Raw genomic sequence first — 23,904 nt, 5'->3', positions numbered from 1 at the left:
GTCCCGGGGGGAGCTGGCAGCCCGCGTGGGTGCTCAGGGGTGCAGGAGCGAGCTGGCAGCCCGCGTGGATGCTCAAGGGAGCTTGGGCGCGCTGACAGGGTCCCGGGGGGTCGCTGGCAGCCCTTATACGTGGCCGGGTGTGTAGGGGGTGCTGGCAGCTTGCATGGGTGCTCAGAGGTCCCTGCGGGTGCTGGCATCAGGCATGGGTGCTCAGGGGTGCAGAAGCGTGCTGGCAGCTCGCATGGGTGCTCAGGGGAGCTTGGGGGTGCTGGTCGCCCGTGTATGTGGCGATGTGTGTGTGGGGATACTCAGAGCCTGAGTGGGTGCAGGGGGGTGCTGGCAGCTTGCCGGGGTGCCCAGAGGTCCCTGGGGGTCCTGGCAGCCTGCAGCGGTGCCTCAGGGTGCCCGGAGCCCACATGAGTGTATGGGTCTGCCTAGACTCTGCATAGGCACCCAGGGGTGTGTGCTGGTGGTGCCCTGCGGGGGTGCTGGCAGCCTGCGGGGTTCCCCTCGGAGTGTCTGGGGGTGCCGTGCAGTGTGTGGGGGGCACAGCTGCCCGCAGTGCGCACCAGGGTGTGAGGCGCTGGTAAGGGTGCGGGGTGCTGTGTGGCACTGCGGGGAGGGCGAGCTGGAGGGTGCAGGGAGCCCCACGCTCTGCGGGGTGCAGCCGTGCTGCTGTGTGGGGGCGCAGGGTGGTGGGGGGAGTGGGGCAGCACAGCGCGGCTGGGGCGGCATCTGCGGGGGCTTGGGGGAGGTTTGTGCTGAGCCTCCCTGTGGGGAGAAGCCGGGCGGGGGGAACCAGGCCACACTGCGAAGCACTGGGGGTGACTGGGGCCACGGGAGCACCGGGTAGCACAGGGACAAGAGGACCGATGCTGTGGGGACGCAGCTGGTGTGACTGTCATGTCTGGGAGGTGTCGTGCCGGCGTGGGCACGGCGGCCTGGGAAAGCGGCTCGGCTGCAGCCTCCCTGCAGGCAGGGGAGTGGGGCGAGGCGGGAGGGGGATCTGGCAGCGCCAGCTCTCCCTTGTGTCACGCTGAGATGGGTTACAAGCAGCACTTTGGAAATAAAGGATTCAGCACGCGTGATGGGAAGCGGCAGTGAGTTTTGCTGTGCAGCTCACTTTTCCGGAAGATTTCGTGTTGCCCGTTCTGCATGCAGCCCCTGCTCAGCTGGGGAGAGCTGTCAGGGTCAGCAGCAAGTTGCATCTTGCTTTTGACTTCTGGCGTGGGGTTGTCACTCTAAGGTACAAATTGGTGTCACATCCCCGCCCCAGCTTTCCTAGGCGCTTCGCTCACCACGATGAAATTGCTTGTGTGCGTAGGGAGAAAAAATATGCACATGAAAGCGGCTGAGGAGTCGGGTTTAAAGTGGAAACCGAATGTGGCTGTTCCCGTCTTTGCTCTTTGTAATGACGAGGAAATGATGTGGTGGGGTTTTGCTTCAAATTGAAATATTCATCGTGTGGATGAGACAAGTTTTGCAGCTTCTTCTTGTTGATTGCGGGGGAGCTGAGTGCTTGCTCCCTGGTGGGGTTTTGCTTAAAATTGAAATATTCATCGTGTGGATGAGACAAGTTTTGCAGCTTCTTCTTGTTGATTGCGGGGGAGCTGAGTGCTCGCTCCTTGCTGCTATGCAACCTTTAATCCAGACACAAAGAAGGCAAGTCACAGTGAACGCATTTCCCTGGCTCTTCAAAGCAAAAAGCAGCCGGGCCTGCTTGGGGGAAAAAAAAAAAAATAAAAATCATGGGAAGCGATCAGGCAGACTGATGTAACTGTGTTGTGTTTTATCTGGAGGACGTCGCTGTTGGGTACTTCAGATAACGTGCAGGCCATCTTTGGGGAGGGGTATCCATGCCCGACCCGACCCTGGCACCCCCTCTGCCTGCTGTCCTTGCCCACTACCAGCCCTTGGTGCTTGGCAAAGCCTCCCGAGTATCTCCCCTGCCCCTCAGGCCCGTCGCCGATGACAAATAGCTTCTAACGCTTTCCTTGTGTAAACTAATGCCGCTGCTCTTCCTGGTCCCTGCCTCGCCGCATCGCCCTGCCTGTGGCGGAGCCGGTTCAGGGCATGATTACGTGGCCCGGCTGTGAGGGAGGAGGCTGGGCAGGAGCGATGCATGTGCTGCCTTCAGCTCTGGAGTGCCTGTCTGCATCCCGGCTTGCCTGGGCTGGACTCAACCACTGCTCCGGAGGCTGGTATTGTGCGGGACGGACCAGCCCTGCTTTCTGCTGCCGGTGTTGCCTGGTGCTGCAGGAAATAAAGGAGTGTTGTTGCGGCCTGCGTAACTGCTTCCGAGCAGCTGGGATCTGGAGCAAGCATCCAGAGTTGAGCAAAGCCCTTGCTCCCTACTTCCCTCCTGGTCGCAAGGCTGGACCCTCCCAGCGATTGCAGCTCTTGGCTTGTTTTTGCACGTAGCAGCCAGGTTTGCAGAGAGCGGTGCTGGCGGGGCGGGGAATGCCTGGGGGCTCTGGGGATGGAGCAGGACCCGAGCAGCCTGGGCTGAGCTTTCCCTGCACAGCCAAATGTTTAGGTCTGTGCCGGGGCCGCATCCTGCGGACGCTCGCGTGACCTGGCGGGTGCCTGAGGAGCCCTCTGGCAGGAAACGAGGCCGTTTGCGGTAGCGATATTTCTCTGCTGCTTCCGCTTGGCCCCGGCCCAGCTCCCCACCAGCGCTGTGGGACGGGACGGGGAGGACCGGGACCGCTGGGGTGGGGGTGATGCCTGAGGCATGACACCCCAGAGGAGCTTTGGGGCAGGGACTGAGTCTCCAGGCTGTGTGGCAGGAGCCTGATAGATAATTTCCCTGCCTCTGGTGCTCCTTCCCGGCGGGCGCTCGGGGTGCTGGGTGCGGCCAGGGGGCTGGAGGAAGAAAAGGCCTTTTTTGGGAGGGGAGCGGCAGGCTGTGCAGAAGCAGCAGGAGCTCTTCAGGGCACGTGTAGGAATTAAACCAGCTGACTTCTTCCCAGCCGAAGGCAGGAGGCTTGTGTCCTTGGTGAGGGCTTGTGCCACTGCTCCTGACTTGCAGGACCTTGCTGGGGTTTTTGCTGGAGCAAGAGCTCCGGGTTGTGCAGGTGCCTCATCCTGGGAAGACCCTTAGTGCCGTAGGCACCTCCATGGCTGTGAAACCTTTGGGGCAGGTGGTTTGCTGTCGGCACGTGGGCTGTGCTCCCACCTGAAGGAGCATAATCAAATTTTTTAAATTTTTTTAATAAAAAGTCCTCAATTAAGGAAAAAAAAAAAAAGAGAAGAGAAAAGTTAGGAAACTTTCCCTTCCCTGGCAAGAGCAGGCCATTCCCTTGCAGCAAACTGTGTTGGGTTAAAAGCAGTTGCTCTTTCCCGGCCGTCCTTTTGACAGCCCCAGTCCTGAGCACCAGGGCTGGGGACACTGCCAGTGTGTGGCTGTGGTGCCACCCTCACCGCCCCTGAGCAGCGGTGCATGGGTCCCTCGCCCGGCACGAGGCGGGTCACATCCAGGCTCTGCCTGCAGGATGCCGAGCCCGTCCTGCCTGGGTGTGCCCAAAACAGCAGCACGAGACTGCAGGGAGAGCCAGTGGGAACGTGCCATGCACCTTTGACCTTAGGACATGCCAGCTTCTTGATTGCTTGGGTGGGAGCGTGTTGCTGTATAAAAGTCCTGGAGGAGACCTTGCTCTGGCAGTGCGAGCCGGTCTCTCTGCGCGATGGCTGACCCCAAGGAGTCTGAGATGGGGGCTGTTGAGCTGGGCACCCCTAACGCTGCTCCCTCCACAGGGACCATGTCCACCCGGCGCCTCCGCAGCGAGGACTACAACGACTACAGCTCCACGGACGTCACGCCAGAGGGGAGCCCGCCCGGCGGCATGAACGGCTTCGCCCACCCCGAGTCCTACCAGCGCTTCGGGGAGACCAACGGGACAACGTGAGTGACACTTTCCTCCCTCCTCGGCTGGCTCACCACCCGGGGAGGGTGGAGGAGGTAACGGTGGCTCCCTGCTGCCTCCTGGCTTTGCTGGCGGATGGGGCAGCCGTGGTTGTATGGGGAATCCCTCCTGGGGGTGGCGAGGGCAGAGCTGTGGTCCTGCCTCGGTGGGGTTCTGGCACCAAGTGAGCAGCTGCCCCAGCGTGGCTCTCTGCTCTCCGGTGAAGCTGGGCTCGCCGGCAGCGGGCAGCGTTTGATGCTTTTCCCAACATTCCCCCCCCTCCAGCTAGGTTCGATGGGGAGCTACGGCGAGCAAACAGCATGTCCAGCTTCAGAGGATATGTGGGCATGTTGCAGCCATGCCCTGGGGACTTCCTCGTGCCTTATTCACCCAGGTGGGCAGAGGATGCTGTCTCTGCCCGAGGGAGACTGATCCCTTCAACTCGGAGACTTTCTTGTTGTGCAGCCCCTTGGTGCTGAGCTGTGCTTGTGCTGGGTTTTGCCTCCAAGCCGGTTCTGCAAATGCTCACCCAAAATCTGTTCATTGAGTCTTTGCCTCCAGTCCTTCCTCGGTCCCACTGGGCTGAGCTGGGTTCACGGGACAGGATCCGGACCTCCGTGTGCATTTGCCACTGCAGCTCAGAGCGGTGCCTGGACCCTGAGCAGGATGAGTCGAGGGCTGAGATCGTGCGAGGTCTGGGTGCGGGCGTCTGCTGGCGGTCATCTCTGCATGTTCTCTCCTTCAGGTGGTACCAGACCCTGATCCACCTCCTGAAGGGTAATATTGGCACGGGGCTGCTGGGGCTGCCTCTGGCTGTGAAGAACGCCGGCATCCTGGTAAGGTGGCTCTCACCCTGCTGCTGCCCGTGGGGCAGAGCAGCCTCAGGGTGCTGCGGCTTGTCTCCCTGCCAAGATGCTTCTCAGTGCTTGGCGGCTTGCAAGCTTTTGCACCTTGGGCTCTGTGGCTCACTTCGTTTGCTGCTGAGACTGTCCTTGCTGCTCCTGCGTTGTGCTGGCCGGTCTTGAGGAGTTCAGCGTGCGAGTCGGGGCTGTGGTTTCCTCTGCTGGGGTCAGGCAGGGTGCCGGTTCCCTGCCTCCTCACCCAGCTGAGTGTTACTTCCCTGGCCCCTGTGGCATCAGCCCCTTTCTCCGAAAATGCTCCGCTCGGGTGGCATCTCCTCGCCCTGGTCCTGTGGGTGGCAGATTCAGCACGACCTCCGCCTTGGTTTGTCCCAGACGGTCCGTGCTGAGCATGCTGTGTGCCTCCTGAGGGTCCTACAAGCTCAGCACGCATGTAACGAGCCCCATCGGTCCGTGGTTAAGGCTGGTGATGGGAGGTGGGGTTTCACGTGGGCTGGCCCAGCCTCGCATCCTGTCGAGATCAGTGGATGTGATGCTGTTTTGCTGCCTGAGGGCTGAGGTCACGCGTGGTGGTCAAACAGCAGCCCCTGGCCGCTGTCATATCTCCCCCCAGCTCCTGTCCCAACGCTCAGCTCCTCGGTGTCTGTATCATGCCCCAGCAACCGCCGCCCGTGTGAGAGGTGGGGGCACCTCGCTGCTCTGCTCCGGGTTTCCTCGCCCAGCAATGCAGCGTTCCTGCTGCTCAGACTGAAAAATAAAAATAATTAAAAAAGAAAACTTCCTTTCTTTGTCGAGACCATAACCTCTTTGTCACCTGTATAATAGGAATGTGCAAGATTGTTTTTCAAACTATCCTGGAAGTGCTTTGCTACGCACAAACTGCCCCAGCTTGCTGCTTTTGCATCATTCCTGCCAAGCTCGTGGCTCTCTGTGGGGATACTCGGTCTTGGGGGGCTGGTTCTGGGGAGCAGCACCCGAGCTCAGGTTCAGCCTCCAGCAGTGTTCTGGCTCACCGAGCCCCTGGGGTTTTGTCTGGAAGTAAAACCCATCGTGCAGCTCTGCCTTTGGCCATCAGAGTGCAGCCTTCCCCCTCTCTTCCCCTGCAGCTGGGTCCTGTGAGCCTGCTGGTGATGGGAGTCGTGGCTGTGCACTGCATGGGCATCCTGGTAAAATGTGCCCATCACTTCTGCTACAGGTAAGGAGCAACTCCCCTTCTCGGCACTGCTGCTCCTACAGCTCTTCCTTCCTTCCCAACAAGCCCTGTTGTTTTTCTGAAGCCTCCCAGCAGCAAGTTGCCTGTGTCAAAGCCTCAGTCGGGAACTGCTTTTGGGCTTTTTCACAGGAACTGTTTTCCCATTAATGTAATTGTTTGCCTTGGGAACCAACAGACGGGGCTGATGTGACGTCCCTTCTCTCTCTCTCTTCTCCGAACAGGTTCCAGAAGCAGTTTGTGGACTACGGGGGTGCCGTGATGTACGGGCTGGAGTCAACTCCCAGCACATGGCTGCGGACACATGCCATCTGGGGAAGGTACCTGTTCCCCCGCTCCAGGCAGGGGGCTTGTCTTTAAGCCCAGCACGTGCTGCAGCTGGGACAGATGAGCCGGCTGGTCTCCGAGCTGTGTTGGCAGATGAGCACAACTGACATAAAATGTTATTTGGCTAACCTGCCCCGAGTGCTCGATGTCCCTGGGGGGTCACGTTGAGGTCTTTGACCCAGTCCTGTCCACAACCAGATGTGGCTTATACTAAAGGGGAGGGCGAAGTAAGTCTCTGCAGCATAACAAAGGGGTAAATAACATGTATTGCAGTGCTGGCCCATCTTGTTAGACACTGACCATGTCTAATGGCTCCTCCGAGGGATGCTACCGACCCTGTGGATGTCCCACATCATGTTGTACAGATGTTGCATACAGATCACATCGTACATCAGATGCTGGGAACATCCACCTGTTCCCGTGTCCGGGGAGCGTTGTCTCCAGCTGTGACAATTCAGCAGTAGACTGGAGATGCTAAACCCAAGGGGGTGACTTTCCTCCTGAGGCTGGTCCTGACCCTATGGAGGGGATGGGAGGGGGAGATCAGAGAGCCTGAGGTCTGCGAGGTTAGATGGAGGTACGGTCCTCTTCTTTGAGCATCAAGGAGAAGTGACCTGGGCGTGCTCTGACCTGCATGCCTCAACCCCTGGGGAGAGCAGCATCGCTGCAGTGTTCGAGTGCAGCCCCAAGCAACCCAAGTGGCCTCTTATTTCTGTATGGCCTGGCTAACAAACGGTCTTTTTTCTTTTCTAGGCGTGTAGTGGGACTTTTCCTGATCGTCACTCAGTTGGGTTTCTGCTGCGTGTACTTTGTCTTTCTAGCCGACAATCTGAAACAGGTTAGACTTACTCCCTCCTTCGTGAGCAAGGGGAAGGTGAGAGGGGGTGTGGAGGCACTTGGGTTGTTCTTAGCTCCTGTGTCACGGCTCTGCTCTCCATCAAAGGTCTGCTTTCCGTAGCTGATGCTGCTCAGGAAGGTACTGCTCCTCTGCCCAGGTATTTTGGAGGATGGGTTTTCCCGTTCAAACAGGGCAGGTTTGTCTGAGAGTCCCTGCGAGTTCGCTCCACGTGCAGAGGTGCTCCACGTGCGAGTTTGCTCCACGTGCGGGAGAGTGGTGACAGCAGAGGGACTGTGCCTTTGATGTCCTGCCCACCTCAGTTAATTGGTTTATTGATACTCTGTGTAGATAGTAACGTGTGGGTACTGCGACCTGCCGTGAACCTCTCCTCCCTTTCTTGGACCTGTTTGCATTCCAGTTTCTTGCCTCATCCCGTGGCTCTGGAGCTTAATTACATCTTTAGGGAAAGAGTTTCCTTCTGCCAGGCATCGGGAGGAAATAAACAGAAACCCTGAACCGCTTGGCTGGCTCCCGCGCTGTAAGAAACTGGGAATAACGAGTCTCTGTTCCCAGCCTCCACCAGCTCGATGCCTCGCAGGCACCACTCAGCGTGGTTCCCCTGTGTGCTCCTGCTCCGCTCTTGCAGCGGTGGTCCAGTTGCTACCACGGCAGCTATGCCCTTCGTCAGCCCTTCCCTGATGCCCATCAGCTTCAGAGGTGGCTCCCGGGGGAGCGATGGGGGCTCTGCCAGTGGGTGGTGGAGGATGGATGGGCTCTGCCTCTGCTCCGGGAGCAGCAGCTGAGGAGACTCCCTTCGTGCTGCCCCATGGGATGGCCTGGAGGAGTAAATGGGTGAATGCCGGTGATCTGACGCCGACAGCCCTGGGAGCAGGAGCGAGCAGGGTGCATGCACAGGGCTGGGCTGCTGCTGGCCCCCTGCTCCCCACAAATGGCCCCTTGCTGCCGTTTCAAGGTGGGCTTCTTTCTGCTCGGCCCCTCGCAGCAGAGACTGAAGGCTGGCTCAAGCCACAAGGGAAATTTGCAAAAACCTGCAAATCCAACCCATTTTAGGCCACGGTTGGGAAACGCCTTGGATTCAGTTTTCGAATTTTTTGGGTGGGGAGAGGGGAGTGTTGCTTGTTTCTTTTTGTGGTGGGGAATAGCGTGTTAGATGGGGAGCGATGGTGCAGGTGGTACCTCGGGCGAGGTGCTGCTGTGCTGGGCAGAGCTTTGGTTTAGAAAACGGCTTTGGAGCAAGCCGTGGAGAGGCAGGGCAGGCCGGGGCTCGGAGGAGCACTGCCCCGCAGGTGTGTGGCTCTGCGCATCCTATGGAGAATGCTGATTTGCGCAGAAGCTCTTTAACCTCTCCTCTGGGGCAGGACTTGCTCCGGAGCAGGTTAAATTAGTTTGCAGGCAGCCCTTTGCTGCAGTGGCCAGATGACATCTGGTACCCAAACCACCTTGGTCGTGGTTGTGTTGTGATCCACAGCGTGCCCATGCTCTTGGGAGGGATGGCTCAGCCACCTGGTTCCTGGGGCAGAACTGTCTCTAGAGGTGAGCATGTGGCCTGGAGTGCCTTTGGGATGAAAGACCCCAAGGAAAGGATGATTTCCCATGAAGAAAGCGAAGTTGGGGGCCAGCAGTAGCTTCCAGATGTCCTTGCATGGGAACAGGGTGCTGAGCAGCTGTGAAGGGATGCGTGATGTTGAGTGCAACGTGGTGCAGCAAGAGGAAAAGGGCCTTTGAAGAAATAGGACTTAATGCTTCTTTCCTCTCTTCTCAGTTGGCCACGTGGGCAGCACATACCAACCTCTGCCCTTGGTGCCCTCGGCTGCTGGGTTCACGTGCTCAGCAAGCCTGGGCTCGGGCAGGTTTTGCTGTCTCAGCTCAGATGCTGTACTTAGTCCCACCTCTGCTCCTAGCAAGGTGACAGGGATTTGCTTCGAAACTGCCTGAAAACCTGTGTTGCTCTGATTTTAGTCGACTAGCTGTGTATGAAAGCGAGCTGATGGGGTGGTAGTCTGACCCACCTGGGATGGGCCGCCGAGATCCGCGGCTGTCAGACCCACGTGATCGGGTTCATCAAGGCTTCCTGTGCTTCCCCAGGTCATATCTGCAGCAAACGGGACCACCAATGACTGCAGCTCGAACAGGACGGTGGCCATGACCCCCACCATGGACTCCCGGCTATACATGCTTTCCCTCCTGCCTTTCGTGGTGCTGCTTACGTTCATCCAGAATCTCAAGGTCCTGTCTGTCTTCTCCATGCTGGCCAACGTGGCCATGCTTGGCAGCCTCATCGTGATATACCAGTACATTGTCAGGGTATGTGTGTACGGCTCCCCTCTGTCATTTCTGTGATGTCCTGTGTTTTGGCAGGTGGAGGGAGCTCGACAGTGGGGTGTTTGCGCGCCATGGGGTGCTGCTTGCTCCTGTGGGCACGGCGGTTACCCTCTGCTCTGCAGGGCTTTCCCTGCAGCGTGGGGCTGTGACAAGGAGTGCTGGGAGCGGGCCAGGTTCTCCCCATCCTCCCCACATCTGAACTCTGCGTGGGCTTTTTTCCAGGACATTCCTGATCCCAGTGACCTGCCTCTAGCAGCAGCCTGGAAGACCTACCCTCTGTTTTTTGGCACTGCGATCTTTGCTTTCGAAGGCATCGGGGTGGTAAGTCTCGGCGTGTGGCAGAGGGGCTGCCTGCACGGGAGGCTCAGCCTGTGCTCAGGCTTGCCTGCAGCACCTGCTCTGCGTTGCAGCTGTATTTGCAGATGAAATTCTCTGACGGTAGCCCAAATTCTGGATGATGCTATTAGCTTTAGCCTTCAGGCTGTCTCCTGGGTCAAACCCTGTTGCTTCCATCTGAGGCTGGAGGAGCACATGCTCCAAACCTCAGGAGGTTGGTTGCTGCTTTAAAGGTGGCTGTATCTGGCAGTAGATTGGGCTCTGCTGGGAATCACGCTGGGAGCTGCCTTTGGCTCTGCTGGCTGACCTGTGGATGAGGAATCGTCCTGACTCGTTACCAGCCTGGATCCTGAAGCTGCCTAAGTGGGAGGCAAAAAAACATGACACAAAAAAAATGCTATCTCCCTTCGGCAGGCACGTGCCCCCAGCCTGCTGTTGGGCTGGATTTGCATGTGCCTCTCACATGGGATGCTGTAAATAGACCGGCTGTGTCTGTGAAAAAAGGTGGGTGGGTGGGTGGAGGGCTTAATGGCTCGCTAAGATGTTGTGGGTTGTTTCTGGGAGCTGCCTTCAAAGGAGGAAAAAATGTTTTCATCTCTTAATATAAGCTGGCTGTGTAAACACAGGGCTGGAAAGGGCCAAATCCATTACAGGAGGAGTGTTTATCGAATGTTCTGCCCAGGGCAGAGGGCTCTTGCCGGCAGTGAGGCATAAATGCTCTCTTCCTCATGTAACTTGGAGGTGGGGAAGCAAATAAAAGCTTTTCTGGTCCTGCCTCCTCACCGGCCCTGCCACTGTGTCTCTTCTTGAAATCCCCACCACCCAAGGACAGCTATAAAAATGCTTGCTGCAGTCCTATATTTGAAAGCAAGTGTTAGTAGTATAGAGGTGAGGGACTTGGCTCTGTCCTTCCTTTTGTTTTTTTTTGTTGTCCTGCCTGGTTGAAAGCTGTCCGGACAAACTTGATAGGAGAGGAGAAAGTGTCTTGGTCTTTCCGGGGTCTGCTGGGGACAATAAGACAATGTATCATGATGGGCCTGTCCCAGTGGGCATGGCTGTGCTGTTTTGGGGTGCAGAGTGTAATGCAACCAAGGTGTGGGGCGGATGGCATCGCCCCAAGATGCCGGGCACCAACGGGCACAGCTCCTGCCAAGGGGAGGGAGCAGGTCCCTTCGTTAAGGCAAGGGCATGAGTGACCCTGCTGGGGACTTGCCGTGCCAAGTGTGAAGGTTTCAAATGGGAGCACAGAAATCAGATCTCCGGTACAGTGGCTTTTTTGGCTGGGTTCTCCAGGCTCCGTGTGTGACCATCCTGTCCCCTGGCACAGGGGGGCTGGCCATGGGGCTGCCCCTTCTGCTTTCTGGGGCTGAGGGGTATAGAGGAATGGGGGCAACCTGCTGCTCTGTCATCCTCCTCCTCTTCTTCCTCCTCTCCCAGGTGTTACCTCTGGAAAACAAGATGAAGAACCCCCGGCAGTTCCCAGTCATCCTCTATGTGGGGATGACCATTGTCACCATCTTGTACATCAGCCTGAGCGTCCTGGGGTACCTGCGCTTCGGGGCGGACATTCAGGCCAGCATAACGCTCAACCTGCCCAACTGCTGGGGTGTCCCTGCGGGGAGCGGGGGGGCCGGGGGGCGAGGGAGGAGGGTCCTGGCCAGGGCAGCAGGAGAGGGGGCAGTGGGGGACGTCACTCCTTAGGAGAACTAGTCTGGGTGAGCTTGGGGAAGGATCAGCTGTGCTGTAGCCAAACCGTCCAAAGCTTATCAAGGGTTGTCTGATGTGCGGGGTGGTGAGGCTCATTGCTGCAGCTTGGTCTTGGCTCTGCAGCTCAGGCTGCTTCCTCGGGGTCCCTGGTGATTCCTGCTGGGTAGGTGCAGCTCCTGCCTTTTTCTTGGAGCCTTGTGGTGTCTTTTTGGGGGCTAAACAGCACTCTGGCTGGCAGATGTTGAACACAACCCCCATGTGGCCGTATCAGAAGGTTGTTGAACAGTGCAAAAACCTCTTCTCTTCTCCAAATGAAGCACATGGAAAACTAAACCCAAAGCTGGGAGCTCCCAGAGGGAGTGAGATGTGACGTCTCCGCGTGTGGGCTGCGTTTCTTGTATGAAATTTCTTGTATATTTGAGCTCCCTGGAGCTCAAACTCCCACTCCTGGGCTCCGGGTTGTGTCTGGATGTGGCTTGTCTCGAGCCAGTGCTTTGCCTGCAAGCGTTGGTGCTGTGAGGATACCCCTTCCTTCCCATGGGGGCTGAGCTCTGCAGCTCCCCAAACCTGTCTGTCCTCCTCTGGGATCTGGTGAGGCCTCTTGGGAGGCTCTGGTCGCTGGCTGGAGCCCTGCAGAAATACACGTGGCCTGACCCTGTACCTGCTTACCCGGAGGGGTTATTTCTCCTCTTGCCGGGGCTGGTGGATGTTGCAGCAGCTGGCCAGGTTGCATGCAGGTCTGTCCCTGGGGGTGAGTGGTTGCTCAGCGTCACGGCTCCGTATTCATCCTGGAGGAGAAATGCAAGCAGTTTCTCTTGCCTTTGGGACAAGAAGTGTGGAGCATGCAAATAGTGAGAACAAATGCTTTTTCCAGCTTGCTCTGCTTGGGATTATTTGAGAAAGTCCTGAAAAAAACCACCTCTGTTGCTTCTTATGACACGCTGCTTTGGCACGTCTGTGTGGCAGGACATGGTGCTGACAGGTGCGCTGGAGAGAAGCTCTATTCTACACGCTGCAGAGGTACTGATCGCACGGCAGCATCTCCTGCACCTTGGTGCGGAGCTGGGGCTGAGGGCTGTCTTTAATGCCACAAGGCTTCTTGGAAAGCCGCCCTGCGGCAACACAGTTTCTCCGGGTTTGCCTAGGAATTCTGAAGTTCAGCAGTTTCTCTTTGATGTCTCTGCTGGCTTGAAATCCTGCAAGAGACCAGAGTGAGAATTGGAGCTGGGGGTGCCTGTCCCCCTCCCCAGCCCATCCTCTCTGCTCTTAGCAGCTGCCCAACACCATGCAGTGTGACTTGCTGCCTCTTCCCCACTGACAAAGTGGATTTGGGCAGGACTCAAATTTTGAGTCACTGGTGGGTTTCCACATGCTGACCTTCTAGCGCTGCACAGCTGGGGCTCTGGAGAAAGCAAGGATTTAAAAAAAAATCCCAAACATAGAGCCTGGTTCTGCTTTAATTATTGCTACGTGGGTTTCTTTCAATTTGAGTGCATGGGCTTTCATTCATGCTGGATCTGTGTAGTGACTGAGCTGCTGGATATTGGTGTTGGTGTGGCAGAAGGTCCTGCTCTGCCAAGAGCCTTGCCTTGTCCCATGCAGGGGCTGCGAGCCCTGCCAGGTCTCTGCTCTCAGCGAGGAGGGATGGGACTGGTGGAAAAACATGCTTGTGTTGTAGGGAGATCTGAATCCCGTCGTGCCAAGCACAGTAGGCATGAATCTCATCAGCTCAGCAAGCTAAAGTGAGGTGTGGAGGGGATGAAATGCTGCTGCTGCTCCTGAAGGTGGAAAGCACGTCAGATCCAGGTCTTGGGCTCTGCAGGGCACAAGGTCACGCCACAGCCTGTAACATCTGCTGACCTGTAACGCTGCCTAGGGGCTTCTGCGGGAAATCTCAGCTTTGTTTGCTCTAAAGGACGACGTTCCCTTAGAAGAAGGTAATGGGATTTCTGTGACTCGCTAGGCTACAGAAAGATCCTATTTCAAATGCACGTTTCTAGGAGTATCCATGCCTTCTGTCAAAGTACTTTTCTGAAAAAAAATGTAGGGTTTTTCAGACAGGGAGAAGAGCATAGCCCTTTGGAAGCAGTGCCTGGGGAAGCCTGGCTGTGCGGCAGGGCTCCCGCAGGCTGCCTCTGGGGAAAGCGTGCTGCGGCCATTGTGACTCAGCACGCAAAACGCTTCGGTGTTTGTGCTTATTGCTTTCTGGCAGAACATTCGATGGAGGCTGTAAATACTGGACTTGGAAATTGGTTATCTAAAGTAAGGGCTGGGATACTTGGGCTAAAGCCTTGACCGCTGTATTCCCGTGCATTAAATTGTAGGTGATGGGTGAAGACTTGCTCTTGAAATGAGTGTTTTGCCCATCCTGCTTTGCCTGTGGGTTTTGTCCCCAGCGGTAAAAGGCGTTGGGCTGCAGAAGCTGGTCATACGGGCTGTGGGTGAGGAATCACGGGGTTTGCCTGCAGCGTGGAAGACAAGGTGAGGGTTGTGGCAGAGATGCTGTATCTTTCCTTGCCTGTAGCCATGGCCCAGAGGTCTCTGTTCCAGATTCGATGAATGTGTCGGGAATCGTTGGGTTACAGGATGACTAAGGACTTTTCCAGCCTCATTTCTCTATAACCACAGCTTCCTCAGATGAGGAGTGTGTCGGTTCCCAGTGCCCAGGTCTAACCACGGCCTCCGAAATACCGCACTGCTATGCAGAAATCCCTCCTCGCATCCTCGGAAGGTTTGCTTCACCCCACCATCTGAAGAGTGAAGAAATGCTGTAGTGAGGGAGAACATGTTTGCTTGCGTATGGCCAGTTGGAGGTAGGTAATGTCAGAGCTTGCGGTCAAAGGAGGGTATGCCATTTCTTGCAGCTTGTTGGGATGGCCTGGCGTGGCTCTCTGAGTTAAGCAGGTGGTTGCTGTGGTTGGCAGAGCAGTGCCTCTCCAGGGCCCGGCGTGGACCCGTGTCTTCTGTGGGTCAAGGCTAGCGCTTGAGCTTTTCCTCTTCTTGATATTTAAAATGCCCTTTGAGCTTGTTGTCCTGGTTCCTGACCTGTACAGGATTGGTACCCAACCTTCTTCTGTACCTTTTTTTAATAACATCTGTTAATCACGGATTGCCCTGGAGCTCTTTATGGCTTTACAGCATCACTTAACTGAAAATACAATGATAAGATATGCAGGCTGTGGGGAAGGTGGCTCAAGGCTACTATGCACTCAAGTCACGTGTGGCTGAGTGGGCGCACTCTGGACTCTGTGATAGCTTTGTCTTTAGTTTGCCTATGGAATCACAGGATAATTTAGGTTGGAGAGAGGGCGTCATGAGGTCATTGGGTCCACCTACCTGCTCAAAGCAGGGCCAACTCAAAATTTGCGTATCAGTAAGGAGGGAGGTTCCCCACCTCTCCAGGCCCTTGTTCTGGTGCTTAACTACCCTTTTGGGATGCAGCTCTGTCCCGTTGCCCCTGGTTCTTTGCTGTGCAACTCCGAGAAGAGCCTGTCTCTGTCTTCTCCGTGCCCTCCTATTAGGTAGCTGAAGACAGTAATAACATCCCCCTTAACCTTCTCTTCATGCTGAACGAGCCCAGGTCTCACAGCCTTTCCTCTATGTCATGTGCTCCAGCCCCAACTACCCTAGTAGCCTCCACTCAGCTTGCTCTGGTAGGTCAATGTCTGTCCTGGGAGTCTCAAGACTGGACACGATACTCAAGATGCAGCTTCACAAGCCCCAAACCGGGGAGTAATCCCTACCCTTAACCTGCTGGCTAACACAGCCCGGTATGTGATTGACCTTAATCACCGCAGGGTCCTGCTGCTGGCTCATGTTCAGTTTGCTGCCCACCAAGACCTCCAGATCCTGTTCTCCTGGCCAGACGGGAAGCTGGGCCCCAGCCCTTCCCACGTGCGGGATTTTGTGTTTGCATTTGAACTTTGCCCGTGCCACCCCGTTGTTTAGGTTCCTGCTCCAAGGTGTGTCAGCCATTCCCTCCAATTCGGTCTTGTTGGGAACTTGCTGAGAGCGTGCTCTGGGTTGCTGAGAGCTCATTCAGGTCACTGATGAGGGTATTTCCATGATTGCCCCTTGGCAAATCCCTGCTGGCTGTTCACCCTGTCCGATATGTGCCTGGAAATGGATGCCAGGAGGACTTAGCCTGTACTTTTCTGGGGATCAAGGTGAGGCTGATTAGCCTGTAGCTTCCCTCATCCTTCTTGAAGGTGGATATGATTCTTCTTCCCAGGCAGTGGGACCTCTCCCTGATCGCCCTGCTCTTTTAAAGATGATAAAGTGGCTTCAGGCTGATGTTGGCCACAACCTCAAATACATCTGATCTGGTTCTATGGACTTGCATAACATCCCATTTGCTTAGGTGATCCCCAACTCCATCCTCCACTATTGTGGGAAGTGTTTGACTCCACCAGACTCTGCCACTAGTGTTCAAACTTGTCTCGCATGTGAATACTTGGACTTCTCTGGTTTGAGACTGTTGTTGTAGCAGCTGGATGCTGAGAGCCAACATACAGAGGGACGCTGGCTTGGGCCCAAAGAAGGTAAAGGGGTATAAGAAGGCAGGAGGAGCCAGATACCTTCCTCATACCACACCAAGTGGTATGGCCAGGACCCATGTTTCCTGCTTGGTCAGCATGTCTTGAGTTGGGGAACGGGTAGGACCATATGTGATGTAACTAGATACCACTTCTCTTTGAGAGGCTTGTTCTGCTGTCAGGGAACTCAGGACAGAGATGAGGCTGGGAGGTGCCTTTTTGGCCACCTGCAACAGGCTCTCTCCTGCAGTCATGCTTGCCCCACTGCCGCATCGCTGTAGGATCTGGGACGTGGTGAGATCTGACTTGGGGTGAGCTTAAGGTGCTGTTTGCAGCCTGTCTGCGCTCTGCCTTCCTTCTGCTCAGCCCAAACTGCTCTTTTAACTATCTTCCCCCCAAACATGCATTATGCAGCATTCCAAAAATAGCTGCTCTTTTTTGTTTTGCCTCTTTAAAGGTATTCTTCATCTCCTGTTTTAAGATAGAAAATAAAATCCAGCTGGTTACAAATAGGAGAAAAGGATTTTTTTTTCTTCCTTCAGCTCGGAGGCTGGATTTTGTTAGTGAAGGTCAAGGTGAGGAACCTCTGGGATGGGTGATGGATGCAACTTCCTTCTGGGTCACCGGCCAAAAGTTGGGATTGCAGGCTCCTGACAGTACCGGTGCTATTGGATATTTGGGTGTTGTCTGTGTGGGGTGATCATGAAGAATGCCACCCTGTGTCACCACAAACCTTGCAGAGTCCAGCCTGGTCAAGTGGAGAGGGTGGTACGGAGCCTGTATCCCTCTGTAGGGAGTGAGGTACCTGGAGAACTCATTCCTTTGTGTAGCCAGGGGCAGTGCTGGACACATGAGCATCTAGAAATGTAGGTAGGTGCCTTAACTTCTCGAGGAACAAATTAGGCTCCTGGTCCCTTGGCCGAGGACACATCAGCTTTCCCTGTGCCTTTGAATGAGTTAGGAGCAGGACGGAGCAGGACAGTGGTTTGTTGTTTGGGTTTTTTGTTTTTTTTTTTTTTTTTTTTTTTTTTTTTTTTTTTTTTTTTTTTTTTTTTTTTCTTTCCAAATAGCTCTCAATATCTGTGTCCATGAGTTTTCCCAAGAGCAAGCAGCACTTGAGAGGCTGCTGGCCCAACTCCTGGTCTGATGATTCCTTACGCAAAGCCAGGACTAAAGCCTCTGATTAGGTGTGGGGGCATGTGTTGCCACGGCTTGGAGGTTGCGCTGTCTCCTTGCTATCTCTTGCCCAAGAAAGGTCTCTGTGAATTGAATGCATCACCCCTAATTTTCCAGGAGAGTGTTCAGGAGGGGAGACCACTGGGACACAGAAGTCCTTCTTGGCAGAGCGTTCCCCTTTCTGCAGCTGATGCTGTGGGGGCTGGAGCAAGAGCGTGCCTCACTGGGTCTCCTCCTTCTTGTTTGCAGGCTGTACCAGGCCGTCAAGCTGCTCTTCTCCTTTGGGATTTTCTTCACATACGCCGTGCAGTTCTACGTGCCCGCCGAGATCGTCATCCCTCCCCTCGTCGCCCGGGTGTCGGAGCACTGGGGCTGGCTGGTCAACCTCCTCCTCAGGGTGGCCCTGGTTGGCGTGACCTGTGAGTAGAAAGCAGCCTGTCCGAATTCCCCTATGAGGACGTGGCATCTCCTTCCCGCTGTGGGCTGGTGGTGCTGAGAGCCTTTTCACCCCTTGCCTTGCTGCCTCTGGCCCTGCTGCTAAAGCCCTCACAGCAGGGAGTCTCCTGGACCTTGCTGATGCAATCCAGTGGGCCAAGGTGGCCTCCAGGGAGCAGCAGCAGTGCTCCTCTGCCCCCTCTGTATGGGACTAGCCTTCTCTGTGGCGGAGTAGTAAACTTCCCACATCATTTGGAGGTGGCAGATCCCTGTGGAGCCTCGGGCCTGGATCCCCCTGATGGCACTTTTGAGGGCCATCGAGTCCCATCAAGCTTTGTATGAAACACTCCCAGCACCTGGTCCAGTGCCAGGGCAGCCCAGGCTGGAGGCTGTTTTCCATAGGCAGTGTGCAGCCCGGCTCCTCGTGCCTGCGTGACGGGGGCATGGCTGCAAAGGGGTCGCTGACCATGAGGGAGGGGGATGTTCCTGTACATGCACACATTTATTGCAGTGTGTAGCACAGCAGAAGACAACTGAAAATAGCACATGACCCATAACCAAAGCCCCAACGTGCCCGTGGCCACAGGGCAGGTCTGGCTGGATGAGCCCCAGACGGTCCCTTTCCTTTGACAGTGTTTGGTGCCTGCAGTGAGGCTCTGGTGGATCAAGCTGCCGGGCTCGAGCCTGGTGGACCTTCAGGAAAGGCGTGGAACAAATCAGGTGCAGGAGTATCTGATTTTGGCTGGCTTTGATTCCTGAAGGCTAAACCCTTGCTGTTGTCAGCACAGCTGAGGCGCTTGACTGAGCTCCCAGGCGTCATCTGCTGAAAAAGAGCTTTTCTCCATGGCTTGACGCTGCTGATACACCAGAGTTGAGCATCAGGAACCTGACCCCGTGTCCCAGCTGGCTTTGGTTTGGGTTTGAGAGGAGCGTGGTGCTAACTCGAGGGCGGCGGAGCTGGCTGAGAGAAAGGTGCTGCCGGTTTCTGGGCTCTCGCTAATGATGGGCCAGAAGCGCTGCATCAACAGAGGTGGGCAAAGCCCTGTCTCCTCTGTGCTGTGTTCCTGAAGTGCGCTCTGCCTCAGCGCCTGCAGTTGGAGGGACGGTGCAGGGATGAAATCTTGCTGTGCTGGACCATGTGCTCCAGCCACCCCGGTGCTGTGGTCGGGCTCGGAGCCTGCCTGCGGGATGGGAGCCTCTCCCGGAGGGCATTGGGGTGTGCCCGGCCATGGAACTGAAGGCTTGGAGTGATGGGATGGCTTTAGGCACCGACAGTGGCTGTACCCTCCCGTTTGAGGGTAGGGAGGCAGCGGAGGTGTTGGTGGAAGGATGCTGGTTCCTTTGTACCTCCTCCCCTTACCTTTCCATGTAGGAGATTGCTGTGGCTGTTGGCAAGGATAAAAGCAATTAGGGGGGTTGCATGAATATTCATCAGATGATTGCGTGGCCGCAGAACAAGCCCGCATCATGGCTTTGGCTTCCAAAGAGAGGATGCAATTTGGTGTATGGGTGTCTTTTAAACTTAGGCTTCAAAACCAGCACACTTAAAACCCCTTTGAATTAATACCTGCAGAAAGCACGACTGTTGCCCCTGGAGGCTGAGGACTGCAGCTGGTGCTTCAGTTCTGCTTGTTTTAGAGAGGCGTTAATAATTTTGTTTACTTTGAGTCCAAAGAGCGGTGTGGGGTGCGCTGAGGATGCTGTTAGAGGTTGGCAGCTCTGCTCTCCCCACGGGCTGCCGGACGAGGGAGGCTGCTTGCAGCAGAGATGTGGCAGAGCACATCTTTGGCTCTGTGCAGGGCTGAGCCCCAGGATAAACTTCCTCCAGGTCAGCTCAGCGGGGACTTTTGCTGCTGTGCCCCATGGATAAATCTCTAGGCTTATCCAGCCTAGAGGGATAGCCCTGGGCAGGGCTGGAGTGGTGGCGATGTGCAGGAGCACCTCCTGTTTGTGTCTCTGCCTGCTGTCCATTTCCTAATCCTTCCATCTCCTGCGGCGCCCTGGGCGATCTTTGGCTCAGGGAGGCTCCAACAGCCTTTCTCGCCTGCAGCCAATTATCAGGGAGTGAATGAATCCCTCCGGTAAGGAACCTTGAGATGCCACTTCTCCACCAAGGCTGTAGCTGCCAGGCGTCTCCTATTTCTAAGCAGAGCTTTCAAAGCAATAAACCAATTTATTTCTCTTGATCACTTTGATTAAGCGCTGAAGTCTGCTTTGCTTGCAGAGAATGCTCTTCTGTTGTGCAAAGCTCTAGCTGCCCTTTCCTCAGGCCAAAAAAGCAGCAGCGATGCTCTCAAGTGCTGAGGCTGCCACGGATGGGGAGCTCACCCGGTGCATGAGCGTGCCAAGGGGCACCGCTCCCAGCTGCAAAACGGGACTTTGCTGATCCTTTATTTTAAATCTGCCCCCCAGACACTGACACTGTGGTGCCCCAAGAGGAGCCCAGAGGTGGTGGTGGCTGTGGGCTGGTTGGAAGGAGAAGACACCATCCCTCCATCCTCCCCTGGCCCTGAGTAGGAGGAGGGGGAGCAGGAATATGCTGGAGTTTGCACCGCTAAGCGCGAGCTGTCAGAAGTCTCCCAGGGGGATTTTCCTTGGCTGTAGTTTTTACCTAACAAATGTTCTCCCCCAGGCTGTGCTGTGGGTGCTCTGCTGCTGGAGCAGCTCTAAACGCATGCAAACCACACGGGTTTATTCGGGGTGGGGGGAGATGGCTTTTTCCTCCTGTCTCCTACTTTTAGGGGGTTTCTGAGGCTTTACGGCTCCCCAGGTGTGCGGAGCAGGAGTGCTGGCTCTCATGATGGGGCCGGGGCTGCCGGCAGCCGCTCTTCTGCCAGCGACATCTGTTTGCTGGGGCACTGGTCCTGCTCAGCCCTGGAGCTCACTGTGGCCATGCCCAGGGCGACAAAAAGGGTTTGGTCTGTGTGCTGCGCTTCCTTAACTCAGTGCAATGGCTTAATTGCTTGTTGGGGAGGAGTTGCTGGAAAACATGCAACCATGTCTTCAAAGCTCTTGTGTCAGGGAAAAGGGCAGAGGTATGATTCAAGCAGATGGCATCCCTGCGGTGGGTTTCTGCTTGCTTTGACTCAGGGGAGGAAGGTCTCTGCCGTCTGGGAACCGGCAGCACTGATACCGTGTTCGCTCCTTCTCCAGGCGTGCTGGCCATCCTCATCCCGCGCCTGGACATCGTCATCTCGCTGGTGGGCTCCATGAGCAGCAGCGCCCTGGCTCTCATCTTCCCCCCGCTGCTGGAGATCGCCACCTTCTATGCAGAAGGCATGCACCCCCTCGTCATCGCCAAGGACGTTGCCATCAGCCTCTTTGGCTTCGTGGGCTTCGTGGTGGGGACGTACGAGGCGCTGGTGGAGCTGGCAGCGCCCACTGCTGCCGTTGTGAACACCACCAGTGCCATGGTGCAGTGACGGTGCCCCTGTTCCACCGGCCCCTCCGGATGCCGTGCTGGGGGCACACGGGCACCGGGCACTGCTGGTCCTCTGGGGATGGTCTCCTCTCTCCCCTGGGGAAACATGGTGGGTTTGGTCTGCGAGAGGACGGGGAGCACCGTTGTGGATGCCCGTCTTTGGCTGCAGCAGGGTCCTGTGCTGCGTTCCAGCTGGGGAGGTGGGATCCAGCTCAGGGCTGGGGCAGTGCCTTCCTCAGGGGTTTTTTGGGCAGGTGATACAGCAAAACAGCCTCTCGGCATCTGTGTAAATAGTCACTTTGAGAAGTGAGGAATCCTGGGGATGTAGATTTTGATTTTATTTTTTTAAATCCCAATCTTTCCATATTTCACCCGTCCTTTCGGTCAGGGCGGGGAACAGGGACTGCTCTTTTTTGTGCCAGTTTTTTTTTTTTTTCTCCCCTCAGCACTTTATTTTTACAGCAACAGAGAAACCTCAGCTCAGGTTGGAGAGCGTGGAGCTGCCTCACCCTGGCCTTGTGGGGAGGGCGGGCAGAGCCCGAGGTGCGGAGCATCCCGGGGCCCCCCAGCTCTCCCACGGCGGGATCCCCAGACATGGGCATTGACTCCTGCCATGCTCTGGCTCTGTTTCCAGCCGCCTCGGGGGCTGAGCAGGGCCTGGAGCTGGGCCACCAGGCATGGCACCTCCCTGGCCTGGGATGGTTTGCTGAACCCTGGCCCACGCTTTCAGTAGTTACACTTCTTTTTCGCCACCTAGCGCACATACCTAACGCGTGGCTTTCGGAAGCGTTAGAGAACCAAGGCGTGTGGAGAGCAAATGGGCTCTGCCATAACGAGGGTCCAAGCCGGTTGCCTTCGGCTGGGAGCCCTCTCCCTCTGCGGGATGGGGTGTCCCCGGGGGGCACCGTGTGCTGCCTGCACACCGCAAAAATACATCGCCTTGTTTACAGTGCCCGAGCTGGCCCCGGCACGCTCCGGCTGCGTCTGCAGGCCGATACTGAATGTCAAATCACACACAAAAATCCCATAATTTTTTTTTTTAACCCTTTCTCTCCTGGTCCCACTCCCTCTGCATCCTCTGCCTCCACCCCAGCTCCTGTCCTCTGGTAGGATGCAGCTCTCTGGTGCTTCTCCCTGTGTTCCTGTTGGTTCTTGTGTTGTGGCTGGTGCATGCCTGGGCAGGATGGTCCCCGCTACGCTGCTGCTTTCCTTCCTCTCAGTGAGCCCAGCTTCTTCCCTAGAGAGTTTCCTTGCCTTGCTGCTGGATTTCTTTTTTTTTTTTTAAGACAAGAGAGCAAATGCATCCTCCGTGGGATGTCTTTTCCTAGCGGTGTGAAAAGGTTTTGGCTGAGACACCCCTCTGTAACCCCGTGTCTGGGCCAAACTCCTCCCTGCTAATGCAGCATCTCCCAAACGCCGGCAGCACGGTGACTTCCTTCGGAGAGCCTTTATCCCCGCATCCTGCTGCAGCCGTGTCTCCCTGGGGGTGGGCAAAGGCTGCTGGCAGTGGTGGGAAAGCACTGGTGGGCGGCGTTCCCATCTTTGATGGAGGATGAGTGAGGCTTGGGGTTATTTTTGGTGTTTGACCCGCTTCTCGGAGGAGAAGGCAGTGCAGAGCGGTGTCCCTGCAGCCTGCCTCCTCGATGTGTGGTGTTTCAGTGTCTTGCACTGTCCCCCCTTTGCTGGCTCTGCTTTGGGTGCCCCATGCCGGTACGTGGACCCACGGTCAGGTGTGGGGTGGGTCTGTGCCACATCGCTGCTCCTTTCCAGCCCCTCACCTGCTCGCTCATCTCTCGGGGCTCACCTTGTCTCTTCCAAGTCTGTGCTGGTGAAGGTTTCGGCATGCTCCGGCATCGCTTGGTTATGGGCAGAGCAAAGCTTTAAGTCAAATCCTCCATCTAGAGGACACTGTGGGGGTAGAGAGCAAACACCCAGGTCTGGGAGGGGGAGGCGGCTCCAGGCCACACCGTGGACAGGAAAAGTGCAATATTCACATCCATCGCTGTGTACTGACCCCTGCGTGGCCCTTGGGGGTTGGCTTTGGGTGTAGAAATGTCACCCTCGGCAGAGGAGGGCACGCTGTGAGGAGCAGGGGACGTCTGATGCTTGCCCCTGGCTCTGTCGGTACCCCACAAGAGAGCTGGCCGTGTTTTGGGGGGACAGCTGTGTGACAGGGCCTGTCCCCAGCCCGGCACTGGGCATCGGTGGGTTTGCTGGCGGTGCACATAGCATCCAATTCACTCTGCAATCAGTGGTGAAGACCTCATTTCCCAGGAGACTGGGATATCACAGCAGCATTAAACGTTTTTTGCAGTTCTTCACTTTTATCGGGGTGAGCAGGGGGTGTTCGGAGATGGGGCCAGACGTGCCGGTGGGGCACGCGGCGTGAGGGGCTCTGCTGAGCCAGGAGGACCTGACACAGAACCTGATGGACATGAAAACTTGACACTTGCATATCATAGGCTGCTCTGTAACCAAGGAAATTGTCTGTGTAAATATAGAAATGATTAATGTATGTCTCGTGCCTGTGGACATTGTCAGTGTACAGCGTGTGTAGCTGCCCAGTGGAAAAGCTGGTTGCTCCACCTGAATCATGTATCTTACTTTAATCAATAAATATGACCTATTTTTTATGTGAAAAGGCTCTGGGGTGTGAGATGGGGGTTTCTCTTCCACGAGGCAGGTGTAAAACTACCTGGCAGGGCCCGGGCCAGGCGTGGAGCAGGTCTGGGGGTCTCCAAGGGGGACCTCGCTGTGCTGGGCTGGATGGGGCAGCGGTGTGGCATAAACACCAGTGGGCTTGCTACAACT

At 56.2% G+C, this 23,904-nt stretch overlaps 1 protein-coding gene across 1 annotated transcript; it reads left to right on the top strand.

Moving 5' to 3' along the window:
• The first annotated feature begins 3,746 nt into the window (after positions 1–3,746).
• Positions 3,747–21,094, top strand: LOC103904371 (proton-coupled amino acid transporter 1). The gene is made up of 10 exons (XM_009285822.2): positions 3,747–3,904; positions 4,651–4,741; positions 5,872–5,960; positions 6,200–6,295; positions 7,056–7,140; positions 9,247–9,465; positions 9,706–9,804; positions 11,257–11,422; positions 17,486–17,656; positions 20,826–21,094. Exons 1-10 carry the CDS (start codon positions 3,762–3,764, stop codon positions 21,092–21,094), a joined length of 1,428 nt encoding a protein of 475 aa, XP_009284097.1. The 5' UTR covers positions 3,747–3,761.
• The last annotated feature ends 2,810 nt before the right edge of the window (positions 21,095–23,904 follow it).

The sequence above is a fragment of the Aptenodytes forsteri genome, unplaced genomic scaffold, assembly GCF_000699145.1.
Source record: "Aptenodytes forsteri isolate BGI_AS27 unplaced genomic scaffold, ASM69914v1 Scaffold54, whole genome shotgun sequence".
Lineage (NCBI taxonomy): Eukaryota > Metazoa > Chordata > Aves > Sphenisciformes > Spheniscidae > Aptenodytes > Aptenodytes forsteri.
Note: the sequence above shows the minus strand (reverse complement) of the source record. Positions and strands in the feature narration are given on the sequence as shown.